Here is a 17,273-nt window from a genome sequence, read left to right on the forward strand (position 1 = left end):
GTTAAACAGCAAGTGAAAAGAGTGTTTGCGTGCAACACTTAGGAGCACCAGGAGGCGGCCTTGCATTTCAGAAATTGTGTTACGCGACGTCATTTTCACTTTTCTGGACAATGACAAATCTTCTCAAAGTCGTTCTGTAAGCCAGAATCTAATCAATTATATATCAGAGAAAAGTGCATTTATCGGGCTTTTAGTTGCAAGTACCTCTGATGAGATAGCTCATGAACACTAAGTGTGAGAGTTCATTTCCGAAGTACACCCCCTAATTTTGTAACTCAAAGTTATGTCATGAAAGCCTTTTGAGAGGCACTATGACGGTTAGGGGTGGAGTGTAATGGACATGACATGTACTTTAATACATTGAAAAATGCCTACTCTAAGCGTAGGTGCAACAGTTATAACGATGCACGAGAAGACATGTTATGCGCGAGACGATAACTTTTTGGGCAGTGCAAAAAGAACCAGCCGCCGTTTTGCCTGAGACGGCAACATTCACTGATCCTGCAGAGACACAACATGCAACGTTCACTATTTGTTTTGCTACGTGTATGTTAGACACTGCTTGGTTGCCAGCATGCTGTCAGTGTCTGTGTTAGAATGTCTGAGTAACCCTGTTTGGCACAATTAGCTAGTGAGTTTATTTTGGGATTAAAACCCGCTAAGTTGTCTTGCTGACTGTTAACTTCTGTTATAACATGTAACGAAAACGGCGGGACACGGTCATGGATAAAAGTCAGTTGTAGCTAGCAGGGCACCAGCAGCGGATCCCTCCCTCCCTTCCTCAACACCCCCCCCCCCCCCCCCCCGCGGGTAAAATGTAGACGTTGTTAATTAAACATTTATGAACCTAATTTTCCACACAAAGTCTCTAGACAGATTGCAAATAAATTCCACAACTCAGGGAGGTAGGGTTTGGTGTCAATGAACTCCTTATCAACTACAATCACAAATCATCTTTACACATAATGATGGGACGCAATACAACGCGATTTCATGGATAAATCGGATGTGTAACGTACATATTCCATGACCCAGGAAAGCTAATGTCACGTTCAAGTTCAGCGGATTGTTAGGCGCCAGGCTGTCTACAGCAAAAATACACTTATAACTACTGATTTGCTTGTGTGGCAGTAGCTATTGGGTCAAAGCCGTCAGTGACAACGCCACCCGGATGTCTCGTCTTACCTGTAGCGGGGGGAAAGCTGAGACTGCGTGCTGTGATTTAGGACCCCAGGTGTTACGCACGAGTTGTGTAGAAGAAAGAAATCGTGATACCCGCGACATGGCTGTTATATATATCTCATTTCAGACAATTTTCAAAGGTGCACATAGACCTGAACAATCTTGACGCGGGTTGTTGTCTGTGTGTCTTCCAACCTTGCGTCTGTCTTTGTCTGCCTGTGTCTGTCTGTCTGTCTGTCTGTCTGTCTGTCTAGCAGTCAGGACCCGGCTTCGCCCAGGTGTTAGAAGAGCCAACATTTGCTCAAGTAACTATCACATGGGAGTTTTGTAATTTCATGAAATAATGACTCATAAAAGAAAAAAAGTGCTCACGTAATTTTGACAAGTGTGAACGGTTAATCACGCAAGCATTCGCTAGTTGGTCATGATAGCAAGCGTTACCTCCTTCAAAGTTCCTGAATATTCTGCAAGTTTTGTGTTGTGAAGTTGCTTATACATTTAACAACAGGTTGTTGTGAGACAATTTAAAAGCTTAGAATCAACATAATTTGATCGTTTAACACCGGAAGAAAATTTCCAATTTGGTTCATATGCCATGAGTTACCTCCCATCCTTGAGAAAGTTCTAGATAATTGTGCTGCAGGTTCAACTTCATAATTTTACACCCTTTGAGGATGAACTTCTCTTTGAAAACAACAGCATTAAAAAACATCTAATACATATCTTCAGTCTCGTTCTGATTGCAGCTGATCTTAAATATAAATGAGGCACAGCTATGCAGCAGTAGCAAGGGGTAAACTTTTAATTTTATTCACTGAAGTTGTCTACCAACTTTGTCCATCTTAAATATGCCAGATCTAGAATTAAACACTTCCTGAACTGCCACACCAGAAAGTTATTCTTCATTGCTCATATTCAATCTGTTATTGATTACGCATCCACTCTATGGGACTCAGCAAGTGAAAATTCCTTAAAACCACTTAGCAGATTACATACAAGAGCGCCAAAAGTAGTATTACTAAAGCACACTACCCTCACAGAGTTAGACTACATACATTTAGGAATCTTACCTCTAAAGTCAAGACTGCTTTTTAACAAAGGAATCTTTATGCATACAATTATATCCGAAACTCTACCCCAAACCATTTGTTCAAAGTTCTCTTTGAAGAATTCAAACCAACTTATGAACACTCCTCTTCCTAGGATAGACTTATTTAAGTCTAGTCTAGTTTATTCCGGTGGCTGTCTCTGGAACGCTCTTCCGAATGCCTTACGGGAAGCTACCAGCACAGATCCTTTCAAAAACAAATATATATCCCATTTAATGAAAATAGTATATTCTTGATTGTTATGTCCTTTGGGACACAGTCACTCACTTTTGATTTATTGTTTTGTTCACGAAATTATGATGTTCTGCATAATATCCATTGTCTTGCAGAGTTGATGTACTATTGCATAGTATTTGACTCTAATTGACTTGCAAATTTTTGCTTTGCACCTTGTCATGAACATTTATAAACTACAATGTTTCATGTAATGCGCTTATGTACATACACTTATACTGTTTCACTAATTATGTATGTATGTAGTAGTAGTTATAATAGTAGATTTAGTCCCTCTTTAGGGCGAGGGCCACTGGTTGGTCCGGTGTCAGAATAATGTGACTGGGTGAGACATGAAGCCTGTGCTGCGACTTCTGTCTTGTGTGTGGCGCACGTTATATGTCAAAGCAGCACCGCCCTGATATGGCCCTTCGTGGTCGGCTGGGCGTTAAGCAAACAAACAAACAAAAAAAAGGGCGAGGGCCAGATGCAAAAAAGTATACCAATGCTTATTCTGTTACCCTCGTAAAATAAAGAATTGTCATTGTCATTGTCTCTCTCTCTCTCTCATCCGACTCCTGATACACAGGTCAAAGCAGAGGTTAACTTGAGTGCACGTGTACCCAGCAGGAGGGGGGTGATTCGGGTCAGAAGTGGGGTAAGCACTTTGGTCTTCAGTCTCTGGGTTATAGCTTTCAGTGGAGAAGATGCCAACATGAGAGTGCACTATGCTCTACTATTTATTGTCATTGTCTATTGGACACGAAGAAGGGAAGCTACAATCGCCCCAGGCCATAATTATATACTCTGTGTTTCCTGAGCCTGGACCATTGAGACGGTTACCTCATAGATCTGTTCATTCTTCAGTTTGTCGGTGTCAAAAGTTATACCCCCATTCGACACAACCGTTCTAGGTCCCGTTCCCGTACCAACCAAGGACTGCTGCCACAACAATGGAACGCTGCGCAAACTGCCTTTTTTTGGCATCTTTCAGCAGCGTCTGACCATAGTGGCAATCGTCCTTGGTCGGTAAGGGAACGGGACCTAGAACGGATGTGTGGAATGCGGGTATGACAACTCAGTGTGTGAGAGCGCTACCGTTGCGTTACCGTTGTTTTAAGTTCCTTTAACGATCCAAGCGTTCCGTTACCGATGGGTTCAGGTTCCATTACCGTTCATTCTGATCGGGAGAGGAACGGCTAAAATTTTGAACATGCAGCCCAAACTCAGCCGTCCCTACCGACCCAACCGTTCAAAGCAGTTCCGTTAACGATCAGTTACGTTCATTGCGGTTCTCTCTCGATCCCTCCCGTGCCCGCACCGTTCCTTAGTCGGTACGGGAACGGGACCTAGAACGCTTGTGTGGAAAGGGGGTATAAGACTCGACCACTTGGCTTATGGTGGAGACAGCTGGAAGATCTCTGGATATATTTGAAGAGGACTAGTCTTCCTTTTAGAAAATGTGTACTCTGCCTTGCAGATTAGAAATTTGTTCTGTCGTGGCTGGGTAAAGGGAGTGGAGGGTAAGGGGGTGGGGGGTGGGTAAGCGAGGGGTAAGAGAGACGAAAGAGAAAACTGGACAGGGAACAGTCACTGCCTGAAGTATTCAATAAAGCCACACACAAAAAAAGAAATTACCACATAATTATGCAGGTTTTCAAATCATATTTTTGCAAAGTATCTGCACAAGCATGTGTGCCTCTGTGAGTATGTTCGTGGCTGCTTTCATGGGGTGCCTGTATCCGCAGGAATTTGAGGATTTCTTTTATCTCTCTTTTTCTGACACCGTTGATTTAACGTCAATTTTACAGGACAGTTTTTTTTCTTTCAGTTATAAGTTGTAGTAGTTTGACCTTATTGTTTTAGGACAAGTAGAGCTCGTTCACCAGTAGCAAAGACTCAATCCAAAAGCTGTATTTAATTCACGGCTAACAATTTATTGGTTTGACGTCTTTACAAATCGCAAAACTGTTGAATCAGTCCGATCGTCACAACAGCTAGCTAAATAAATCTTCTTGACATTCTGATTGCATGCTAATAATGATGCAAGTTATGTTTTATTCAGGAGAAAAATCCATCACTCTATCCTAATGCACGGTGCTATTATTCCAACATTGATGAAAAAAATTTAAAAATAATTGATGAAATAAATCCGTGTACGCGAGCAACAACACCAGCTGACAAAATATGGTAGCATTGAGGAGTACAAGTGTAAGGAACTTGAAGGTCAAACGCACAAAGTTATCATAAACATTTGCCGTTAAGATAAAGAACCCAATGAGCAAAACAGGTGACATGAGTGTGGTCATCCCTTTGCTATTTCACACCACGTTTCTTTGATTGAGGTTATTGCAGCGGCTACATTATTGGTTTAAACAAAATGTATTCCGGAAATACAGGGTGAGATGTATAATACGATATGATCATGTGTTACCACACAACAACCTAAGCTTATACTAAGTGTGGTTATAAATAGGTACATCTAGAAAGGAATTGTTCTTTCTCGTTATGTCGAGGTCAGAAAATCGCGTAGATACCCTTATTAGAAATGTAAGACAAAGAATATAAAAAAGGAACAAATACAACAAAAGAATCAGAGGAGGTAACGGAGGATGAAAGGGATTTGATTTTAAATTACAACAATATTGGGGACATTTTAGTCGGGAAAATGGGTAGAAAGGGGAGGTTCCGGGGGGGGGGGGGGGGGAGGGGGGTGTCAGAGAGAGAGAGAGAGAGAGATGGTGACTATTAAACTTGCCAATTCAATGTTCCTGCAGCAGTAATGATTTCATCCAAAATGTTGTCCAATCTTATCAAGCTGAGCTAAGTCATGTGAACACACAAACAAACCTTTAAGATTAAGATTCACACAAACATAACCTTTAATAAAAACATATATAACATGACGTGCCAATAATCAAGTAATAGATCATTAACATGGTAACCACAGGGTAACCACAGGGTAACTACAATGTAACCACAGGGTAGCCACAGGGTAACCACAGGGTAACCACAGGGTAACCACAGGGTAACTACAATGTAACCACAGGGTAGCCACAGGGTAACCACAGGGTAACCACAGGGTAATCACAGGGTAATCAAAATCTATCACTTAACCTTATAAAACTATGTACCTTTTCGAATATTTTGATGTTTTCGGAAAAACGTAGGTTTGGCAAGCCAAACAAAAAACATTGTACATTTTGATAATCATCCGATAAAATGTGTTCTGTTAGTCTTCGGACATCATTGTATTTACTACAAAATAATGAATAGGCCTAATGTTCAACATCGTCATTGCAATATCCGCACAGACAAGTTGGGTTATCACTTAAGTGGCGTTTCATCATATCATTATTTAAATCACTCATTTCTAATCTTAATCTGCAGTGTATAATTCCGTCTTTTCTCTTACCATAATACTAATGAGGAGGAACTTTACTATCTGAACGACCTAAAAAAATGTTTAAACTGGCTGATTGATTTTGTTAGTTTAATATTATCTGGTAGAGAATTCCATGTTCGGGTAGTACTGGGAGCAAATGACTTGTTATACAATTCAGTTCTGTGTGGTGGTTCAACCCGTTCAAGTGGTTTCCGTCTATGGTAGGGATTCACAGTCGAGACAAGTGGTTTCCGTCTATGGTAGGGATTCACAGTCGAGACAAGTGGTTTCCGTCTATGGTAGGGATTCACAGTCGAGACAAGTGGAGGCAACAAATCAGCCACGTGCTGTGCACATTTTCCATGTACATACCATTTTATGATACAAAATTAATGTATGTCTTTCCTGTCTTACGTGTTCCTTTAATTGCTCCAACAATTACCCTGAATTTTAGGTGAAAACTCAGCGAACGCTTGTTTATTCACACAGTTCTTTATAACTAGTATGTTCCTGAACAACTTAATGCTACACATGTCAGTTTGATGTGTGATTTATTCCAGGTTTGATGCACTACATTCTCAGCCAAAGAAATGAATCGGAATGAGTGAATTTTGCAGAAAGAGAAAAATGCACGCAAATACTTTTTTTCTACCGCATTCAGCTTTGTGAAGATTGTGTACACGTTGAACATTCTGCATGCGCCTATTCAACACTTGAGTGGTTCAAATGTTCCTCACCCCCAAGGCATTCTAACGAACACTTACGTACACAGTCATACACACAAGAACCAGCTTTAATTCCTGAGAGGACATGGTCCTTAGATCCAGACTGGTTTTTACAGACCAAACACACAAACACACATATTGTTTATGTTACATTACCCTTTTTTGAGGATGAAAGTGGCTTGTTCATTTCAATGCTTCTTATTCTCTCAGGTGCCAGGAGACTGGTTACGCATAACTCTCACTTACTCTATTACACATGTCGTATGCAATTATAGGGTTTATTTCCTTTTGTTCATCAGATATTAAAATAGCGCTCTGCCTCATTTATGTAAGATTGTCAGTGTAAAAACCAATCTGTACCGGGAAAGACACGTGCAAACAAGACAATGACATCAAGAACCACTATACTTAAATTGCTGTTCCTTAAACAAAAATAAAATAAAATAAAATACAATAGGTTCAATAGTAAACTTGATTGTAAGAGTTAGTTCCGTGAAGAAAACGCAACTCTGGTTTTGAAGGCTGCTTCTGTCTTTTGTTTTTCTCCCCCCCCCCCCCCCTCTCCGCCTTTTTATAGTCATGTACATCATTGTGGGGTGTTTATTCGAATGTCATGCAGCATGCATCCACTCACACTAACACTCTCCACTTGCTTAGGTTCTACTCCACTGTCAACTCAAAATCTATCAAACTATGTTTTAACAATGCAATTATGATGACATATACAAACTGCTTCTATAACAGCAACAATTCAAAAAGCATTTTCCCCAAGTCCCTCCGTTCGTGTTTGTGAGCTATACGCTGTATCACTCTCACTGTTCGAGGTGCGTTAACCTGATGGCGGCCCCTATTCTTCCTTTCACTTTGTATCAGTTAGGAAATCAAAATCAAATAGCATTGACAAGCGTGGCCGACATAATGCTGACACTCCTAACAACGAAAAGGCTTGACCAATCATCGAAGGGCACTGACGTCATTTTACAAAAAAAAGAGTTTCCCTTACCGAGAATTCCTTCCGGTTTGGTAATTGTGGGAGTTTCTTTGTGTGGCATGACGGGACGCCCTATGCTTCGATTATTATATAAAGGGAAGCAACCGGTTGTAAACAGGAGTCGACAGAGACATTGAGGAGCGAAGAGTACTTGTAAGATGATGCACTTGTGCACTGACACAATGGTGTATCACACAGTTACCGTTGACCCATAGAACCGTCCCAGGGACTATGATTGTTTAAACAGCGATAGGAACGTGATTTTGTTTCTTTCTATAAACGACAAATAGACATTGGACAGATAACCATAAGTAGAACGAGTTTATCAGTCTGCTCTGCACGGGAACATGCCCCTGATGGTTTTACCGAGAGTGCGTTAAACAACACTTATCATCGGTCTGGTCTGTGAACATTCGCGGCTTAAGAAAAAAATGAAATATCGGACATTTTTTCTATAAAATGAGAACAATGACTCTGAAGTGGGAAATTGTTTGTGTACTGGAGTATTATCTGAGGATGATATTGAGTACTGGGAGAAAGGATGGCGCCAGAAGATGTTTGGTTCACCCAGAGACATAGATAGATGTATGTCTCTGGTTCACCTGGAAAGTAAGCATGAGGCAGTTCGGCATTCTTTTGCAAAAGAATTCTCCGTATTTAACATTTACTGGCTACAGCTCAGTAAACGCACCATACGATGATTTCTTATATATGTCGTAACGAAATCTGGTAATTGCCGAATTCGTGAAATCGGCAACCTATTTGCCGAATTCGTGAAATCGGCAATCGCTTGCCGAGAACGCGAATTCGGCAGGCTATTGCCGAAATTGTGAAAGGCCTGATTAAAGTTGTCGAATTCGTGAAATCGGCAACTGATTTCACGAAATCGGCAATCGATTTCACGAAATCGACGATTTTGTCGATTTCACGAATTCGGCAACTTTAAACAGGTTTTGGTACAACAGAATTTTCTGTAGCCGATTTGTCACGAGTTGACTGAATAAATGAGATAGAGGAAGGTAAATCGGTGAATATGGCCTTGTGTGTGACTGCGTGTGTATATGTGTGTGTGTGTGCGTGTGTGTGTGTGTGTGTGTACGTGTGTGTGTCTTGTGTGGTGGCGGTGGTGGTGGTGGTGTGTGTGTGTGTGTGTGTGGGTGTGTGTGTGTCTTGTGTGGTGGTGGTGGTGTGTGTGTGTCTTGTGTGGTGGTGGTGGTGATGTGTGTGTGTGCGTGGTGTGGTCGTGCGTGTCTTGTGTGGTGGTGGTGGTGGTGTGTGTGTGTGTGTGCGTGTCTTGTGTGGTTGTGGTGGTGGTGGTGGTGGAGGTGTGTGTGTGTGTCTTGTGTGGTGGTGGTGTGTGTGTGTGTGTGTGTGTCTTGTGTGGTGGTGGTGGTGGTGGTGTGTGTGTGTGTGTGTGTGTGTGTGTGTGTCTTGTGTGATGGTGGTGGTGGTGTGTGTATGTGCATAGAATGACAATGGCATGAACGAGCACGGCATTTTTGTTTGTTTAATAATTATCATTGCTGAAGACCATGCATGTGCAAATTTCAGGGAAAAGGGGAAATTTCAGGGAAAAGACAAGTTGGAAAAGTAGATAAACAGAAATTGCTCAAGACGACATGTAGTATCCATGTCTAAGGTAAGTTAAGCAACAAAATACAGGGACAAGAAACAACTGAAAATAGTAGTAATTGCTCAAGACCATGTATGTGCAACGTAAGTGATGTTACGCCACAACGTCAGTGTCACGTTTCAATATATCACTTAAGGTGATTATGAACCGGTTAATTACTACTAATTAACTAACCACACCACGATCCACTCTCGCAGCCATACAATTAAATAGAGTCAACAAAAGTATAAGTTTCAGACGCCTGTTTATGTATAAACTCGCCACCTCCCTCGAGCCTTCACTCAAAATATGTTCCTTTTACGTTCTCAACACGTAAAAAACCCGTGGTCACTGACAAAATGCCAGTAGTATATAGAAAATTATAGTAACACGCTGAACCCGTGTAAATACAGTCAAAATGAGAATGTTCTGTTCAAAAAAAGCTCTAGTTCATGCAGGTGTCACACACCCCACGTTGTCACTACTCCAAGGTAATCACAGATAAGAAAAGACAACGGTGGTCAACGGGGTGCGTAAGACATGGTGCACTTAGCTTTCTTTCTGTATGCTGGTTAGCCGGTATGCTGGTTAGCCGGGTTGCTGGTTAGCCGGGTTGCTGGTTAGCCGGTTCGCTGGTTAGCCGGTCTGCTGGTTAGCCGGTCTGCTGGTTAGCCGGTTAGCGTAGCTTCCTCAGGTCCCAGCTCCAACGTCTGCAGCTAGCAGTGCCCCGTCAAAAGGCAGCCGTGCAGCGGTTACAGGAAACCGACAGAAACGAACGAAGGCTGCAAACAGAAAGCATCGGTGCACTAAACATGTCAGCTACCCCTCACCCACCACCTTAAAACATGTCATCTTTAAATATCTCATCGAGCACGTGGGCCTGCACAAAACGGACTTTTTACAACAACAAAACAGTCATTTTCCGTCCTTCTCTCCCTATCTGCAAAAACCATATACAGATTAGTATTTTAGCGTCACAGAGAGTAAATTATGCGCTAACCTGGAAAGAACAACAGAGAGTATTTCATTCCACAAACACAGACTCATCAACAGCGTTAAATAATGATTTATTACCTCAAAAGCCTATGATTGTACTCTCATGGAAGCAAAAATCCGCTTCCTCCCTGGAACAGCCTCTGTTCGTCAACAGTGACCAAAAACCTCCAGAACCCCTTGTCGAATCCTTATGCGAAAGCCATCGCCGACGAAGGAAAGTTGACGACTTGTCCTCAGCAAAATATGTGGCAGTGTGAAGGAAATAACCGGTGGAAGCTCCCCTAGAGTGCCGAATACAATATTCGGTGAAAAACCATCATACTCTAGAAACTGTGTATTAGATCCTTCCCCTTCTGCCGCTGGGTGTCAAGTGTGCCGTCCTTGTGCCTCTCTCAGACAACCTAGCCGATAACACGTGACTGACCTTGTCACAAAAACCAGTCCAGCTATACACAATTCTGCCTCCCAAGCAGAAAAAAGACACGAGAAACTCGATCCCTGAAAATCCCGTGTGCGCTGTCAGCGAAAAACCGTCAGCCCTATGACAGCAGAAACCTCCACTGTAAAACTCGTGCGCAGCAAACCCTCCGTGTTCATTGAGCACTGTCAGCAAACTCTGCTGTAGCCCAATATCACGCACAGGCGCTTTCTATCATACTCGACCAAGAACAGGCACTCCACCGAGTGACACTTTCTTGGTCTCTGTCACCCGATCGTGACAGTCAGTCGCACGAAACGTCAGGGACAAGAGAAGTCGAACAAGTAGGAAAACAGCAATTGCTCAAGACGACATGTAATATTCGTGTCTAAGGTGAGTATAAGCTACCATAACGTTCCAGGAAAATACAAGGACAAGAAACAACTGAAAATAGTATTATTGATCAAGACCATTTATGTGCAACGCAAGTGATGTTACGCCACAACGTCACAACGTCAGTCCCACGAAACGTCAGGGACAAGAGAAGTCGAAAAAGTAGGAAAACTGTAATTGCTCCAGACTACATGTAATATCCGTGTCTAAGGTAAGTATAATTTATCATCCATGTGTAATGTTACAAGTAAGGTAACACCACAACTTTCCACGACGTCTTATTTGTTGGTACATTTCCCGTTTCTTGGGTGGCAGTGGCTGTTGCACTTCACGGCGGATTTCTTGCATGTGCATCGTTTTGATGAGCAGGTTGACCCGCAAGAGCACTTGGAAAACCCTTGTCCGCCATGAGCGGAGTGCAGACCTGCAAGGTGCCTCACCGACATCAGTTCGGGGTTCACATCTCTGACGATATTGCTATCACCTTTTAACAGCTCGGATCGGCTGAATGTGGTATTCACAGTGCCGTGCTCGGTGCCAATCCGGTAAGTTTCTGTGGGTGTCACTTCAACCACTGCACCTGGAATGTTTCTGCTATCAAGGCGTCCTCGATCAAATTCTGAAACTGGTATGAGGACGGCATCTCCGACCTGAAAAGGTGACAGCCTTTGCTTCGTTCGCCTGAGCATTTCACTTCGGCTCTTATCCTGTCCCTGTCTTGCTTCTTCTCTACGCGTGTTGATCAGAGCTACGTGCGTTGTCAGTGGATCTACAGTTTCAGATATTGCGTCGTCTTCTCTTGTAGACGGGGCAACGCCGTCATCGGCATTCGTAGATGACCAACTGTCAGTGACGGGGCTCATCTGTGAAGCGAGACTACCCTCGAAATCTGTTTCTTCTTCGTCCTCGTTGTCTGTGTCAGACCTGGCCTTTGTTTGAGTCGCACGTAGATGGGCTATTGCAGCACTGACTGACTCATGTTCTGCGTCTTCTCTTGAAGAAGGTCCTGCGGCTTGCGGAGATAACCTACTGTCATCGATGGGGCTCATCTGTGGAACGAAATCTGTGTCATCGTCGTCTGTTTCACCATGTGGGGGTGTAGTATTTGCTAGAAGTCCAGCAAGCTCTTCTTCGGTTTCCAGCTTCCTCATCACATCATTAGGGAGGCTAGTTTTCTGCAGCCCAACCAGTGGCTTTTGGCCAAACATGACCTCAAAGGGAGAACGGTTGTTCAAATTTCGATGCGCTGACGAATTCTTTTGCAGCATGACAAATCGCAGACCTTCCGCCCATTTGCTGCAGGAGTTGTCTGTTGTCCATGCAATTAACATCTGCTTGATGTCATGGTTTGATCTTTCGACGCTACCTTGGCTTTGGGGGTGCCTCGGCCGCCCATGCACGATCATCAGCGAAGGCCACAATTCTTTCAATTCGTATACCACTTTCGCCGCGAATTCACGACCATTGTCGCTCTGCAAGATGCATGGGGCTCCTATCAGTGTAAAAATATCAATCAAGTTGTAGGCGACTTCTGCAGCGGTCCTCGACTTCAGTGGTCTCAGAAAATTGAACTTAGTGAAGTGATCCTGGTAGTTCATTATATTCACGTAGTCTCTATCTGGCTGTGACTCCATGATGACGAGGTCCACCTGTCCTCGCGAACCCAAGCCCGAACTGCATAATGGTTTCACCACCAGTCCCTTGTTTGGCTTTGACTTCTTCTTCTGACACGATTCGCAGTTTGCTAGGAATATGGCCACCATCCGTTCAGTAATATTGCAGTATTTGTCGTGAAGTCCGAGGCGTGTCTTCTTTACTCCTCCGTGTCCGGTACTGACATGGGCCTCCAGGATGCGTTGGAATAAATCCTCCTTGGTTATCAAGTACCTTGGGTGTGCGGTGGCATCGTGTCGTTTCTGGATTAAAGAAAAGCGAGTTTCAAAACGGGCAATAGATAGTATGTTCATGTTGACAGATGTATTGTTATTAGATAAATGTCACACACACACACACACACACACACACACACACACACACACACACACACACACATACGCGCGCGCGCGCGCGCACACACAAACACATGTCTGATTTCCATAAATGACTAACTACAATTGCGAGAGAGAGAGAGAGAGAGAGAGAGAGAGAGAGACAGAGAGAGAGACAGAGAGAGAGAGACAGAGAGAGAGAGACAGACAGACAGACAGACAGACAGAGAGAGACACACAGAGAGACAGAGAGAGAGACACAGAGAGAGACACAGAGAGAGACACAGAGAGAGACAGACAGACAGACAGACAGACAGAGACACACAGAGAAAGACACAGAGAGAGACACAGAGAGAGAGAGAGAGAAAGAAAGAGAGAGACAGAGAGAGACAGAGAGATAGACAGAGACAGAGAGATAGAGACAGAGAGAGAGACAGAGAGAGAGACAGAGAGAGAGAGACAGACAGAGAGACAGAGAGAGAGACAGAGAGAGAGACAGAGAGAGAGAGACAGAGAGAGAGATAGAGAGAGACAGAGACAGAGAGAGGAGATGTTTATTACCTTTACTATTCTCTGTGAGCCAGCTATGTCCAACAGTTCAAACAGGCTTCTCAAATAGTAGTAACCGCGATCTTTGGTTTGCTGACCAGCAAGTGTTGAAATCATTGTATTGTAATCCTTTCTACTTGGAATGTGCATTGGTAGAATGAGTATTTTTCACCGTTTATTTCAACTACATAAAGACCGATATGCACGTGAAAGTGACTGAACATTGTGGAGTTAACTCCAAGTCGACGGGGTTACCACAGGACGAAGAAGAAGAAGAAGAAGATCAGCACAGAGAACAGTTCAGTTTGCCATCAGACGCGTGACAACTCAGCTACACTACATTCTGTTGCACCAAAACCTGTTTAAAGTTGCCGAATTCGTGAAATCGACAAAATCGTCGATTTCGTGAAATCGATTGACGATTACGTGAAATCAGTTGCCGATTTCACGAATTCGACAACTTTAATCTGGCCTTTCACAATTTCGGCAATAGCCTGCCGAATTCGCGTTCTCGGCAAGCGATTGCCGATTTCACGAATTCGGCAAATAGGTTGCCGATTTCACGAATTCGGCAATTACCAGATTTCGTTACGACATATACACTACTCAAAAACGGAGTCGCTCTTACTTATTTTGATTTTTTTGTGTATTTTAGTGTCTGCAAGTTTGCTTTTTCGAATTTGATTTTTTTTTTTTGGGGGGGGGGTGTCCTAGGTCTCCGGTCCACGGCATAAAAACTAATTCATAAAAAATTAAACTCTTTATTTCATACGGTATGGGAATGAATTACCTTTCTGGCTGTTACACGACACTTGAGATTGCCACAAGTTCTCAAATGTCGTATAGTTGTGTTCTTTTATTCTACGTCGCCCGTCTTCGCAGCAGCAGAAAACAACTCGTCAAATTGAGTTCGAGGATTTATTCAGCATTCAATACATACAACTGCACAACTAGCAGAACTCAAATAGAAGCTTTTCTTTAACATTCAAATCGCGCTGGCATATATAGTAAATACTCAATCTCGAGAATATTCCAGACCAAACATGATACAACTACATTATACGAGCCGTGCATGGACTAGAACAGCGACATTCTTTGTGACGTAGATCAAAAGCGCCGACGCACTTAATTCGAACGAACGCCACGAACTCACGACTAAAACAGCATGGTAAACAACTTGTTTTGACAGGACTAGAAAGTTCACCTGCATTCTCGTCCAAGCATAAATATTGTGTTTACAAAATATAATATCGGTACTTTCCCACAAAGTACAAATAAGTCAGCTACATGCAACACACAAAACTGAACCAAAGCTCAGCAACGGTAGCGTTTCCTAACACTGGCAAATAAACTTGATTTTGATATAACTGGCCGCATCGCAAAGATCAACAGCTAAATGTATGTGTGTACTTTTTTATGACGAGTAGTGTAGATATTGCGGCTGCACACTGTAAGAAGTGTTCTTTCTTTAAATTTAAGGTTTGATATGTTAAGGGAAAATAACATATCCACCATCGCTATGTTTAGATGAATGTAACTCTTCATGCGACTGTCTTAAATCTAACAATGTGGTCCACAATGTATTTGAGCAGCATACACACACACGCACGCACCAAGCACGAACACACTCAAACACGCACGCAAGAAAACACACACACACACACAAACACACACACACATACCTAAAGTGTGGATGGTTACCTAAGAGGCGGCACTGGGTGTAGTGCCTTTCTAGTGCACTTGCACTACAACAGCACTGGGTGCAGTACTCGCTCCGGCATCGAAGAATTTTGCACTAAAAAATGCACAAAATTTGACCTATTTCGTCGCCTATAGAGGACGGAAAGAATGTCATTTTGAACATTGTTATGACATTCTTTCCGTCAAAAAAGTCAATTTAACGGTGTTAAATGAAGCGACCATCCACACAATTAGGTTGCCATCCAGAGTTTAGGTTGCCATCCGCGTGTGGATGGTTGCCTTATGGTGATTTAGGCAACCAAACCTGTGGAAACGGGGGTACACACACACACACACACACACACACACACACACACACACACAAACACACACACACAATTACACTTACACACAAAGTACTCAGTCTTTGGACATTTACAGAGTTGTGTACTGAATAAGCATTAACTCTGAACCATAAGGTTCTCTATTTAAAAAGAGACCTTATTTCTCTAACTCAAGTTACACTGTTTGTATACGTTAGAAGTCGAACGCGTCGTTGGGTTTGTCCTTAACACTGACACTCAACGGACAAGACCGCTCTTCAGAAAGCTCCAGTCACTAACGCTCTTCAGAAAGCTCCAGTCACTAACGCTCTTCAGAAAGCTCCAGTCACTAACGCTCTTCAGAAAGCTCCAGTCACTGACGCTCTTCAGAAAGCTCCAGTCACTAACGCTCTTCAGAAAGCTCCAGTCACTAACACTCTTCAGAAAGCTCCAGTCACTAACGCTCTTCAGAAAGCTCCAGTCACTAACGCTCTTCAGAAAGCTCCAGTCACTAACGCTCTTCAGACAAAATCAAAAAACAAGAAGTGTAGGTTACTGAAACGTTTAATTATTGACCAAAAAAACGTTACATTTACAGTACGTCGACCCAGTGGGCAAACAGACAAACACTTATGACTCAAAAACGTTGATGAATCTTGCAAGCAAGATGTCGGCAAGGTAATTACAAGACAAGACCACGCTACAGAAAGTTCCAGTCGAGGATCCAGAACCAGAACTCCATGGGGTGCCATCCTTCCTGCGAGTCGCTGGTCCAACAGCCGGGGAGGGGGGACTGAGAGGGGTCCAGGGTGGTGGGGGACAGGTAAGTTCCGTTCCAGGGGATGACGCACTGTGGGGGCATGGCGGAGATCTGATGCGTGTAGAAAGTCACCGTCACATCCTGACGACAAACACGTTGTGCAATCGGTGCTTTTTGTCGAACCATAAATATGTAACAGGGTCGTTCTATAGAACTGGAGTCCATTATGTGAAATGATTATAATGTCTAGAAAGTGAGATCTAGAATGTATTCTCTATACTTTTGTTGTTAATAGGCTACTCTAGTTTGATAATGATGCTTAGCCAAGCTGAGCTCAGTTCGCCCATCTGCTTATTTCATTCTGCAATACGACTTTGGACATCCCTTAATAGATCGAATCCAGATTCAACTTCTCGTTGCCTTTGGTCTCCAAAATGCTCACCATTTTGCTGAAGCCGTCCTGACTGCCAGAAGTGACGTAGAAGGTGAGAGGGGCCTGGTCACAGTGACCCACTGTGATGACCGCCGAGTCGTTGTAGTCTCGGTCACTGTGCAGAAAGGGGGTGGACACCGTGGCTTGGCAGTCTCTGACACAGTCATAGCACCAATAACAACACAACCTGGCTTTTAAATAAATAAATGTCACATACGAAATTTGAAGCAGTTGTTGCAAAACGAACTCGTATATCTCCATCGTGGTAAAGGCCCACCCCTTCTCGTGCAAACACTTCGCCTCGCCATCTCAGATCTGACCAGGTGTTAACAGGAGCTCAGGTCATCCCTCCCCTCGCCATCTCAGATCTGACCAGGTGTTAACAGGAGCTCAGGTCATCCCTCCCCTCGCCATCTCAGATCTGACCAGGTGTTAACAGGAGCTCAGGTCATCCCTCCCCTCGCCATCTCAGATCTGACCAGGTGTTAACAGGAGCTCAGGTCATCCCTCCCCTCG

At 43.3% G+C, this 17,273-nt stretch overlaps 2 protein-coding genes across 2 annotated transcripts in view; both read right to left on the reverse strand.

Annotated features, from left to right (window-relative positions):
• Positions 1-11,302: 11,302 nt before the first annotated feature.
• Positions 11,303-12,658, reverse strand: LOC138972044 (uncharacterized). Its single transcript, XM_070344884.1, has one exon. The coding sequence runs from the start codon at positions 12,656-12,658 to the stop codon at positions 11,303-11,305; it is 1,356 nt and encodes a 451-aa protein (XP_070200985.1).
• Positions 12,659-16,147: 3,489 nt separating this feature from the next.
• Positions 16,148-17,273, reverse strand: part of LOC138970283 (uncharacterized) — a 3,193-nt gene continuing 2,067 nt past the window's right edge. Inside the window, exons 2-3 of the mRNA XM_070342773.1 lie at positions 16,767-16,911; positions 16,148-16,465 (exon numbers count right to left, since the gene is read on the reverse strand). Coding sequence (XP_070198874.1) covers positions 16,265-16,465; positions 16,767-16,911 — 346 coding nt within the window. The 3' untranslated portion in view covers positions 16,148-16,264. The remainder of the gene's footprint in view (positions 16,466-16,766; positions 16,912-17,273) is intronic.

Source organism: Littorina saxatilis, linkage group LG7 (assembly GCF_037325665.1).
Source record: "Littorina saxatilis isolate snail1 linkage group LG7, US_GU_Lsax_2.0, whole genome shotgun sequence".
Classification (NCBI taxonomy): domain Eukaryota; kingdom Metazoa; phylum Mollusca; class Gastropoda; order Littorinimorpha; family Littorinidae; genus Littorina; species Littorina saxatilis.

Excerpts from the sequence above, each read along its gene's own strand:
- LOC138972044 (XM_070344884.1), bottom strand. The coding sequence starts at position 12,658 with ATGGAGTCACAGCCAGATAGAGACTACGTGAATATAATGAACTACCAG.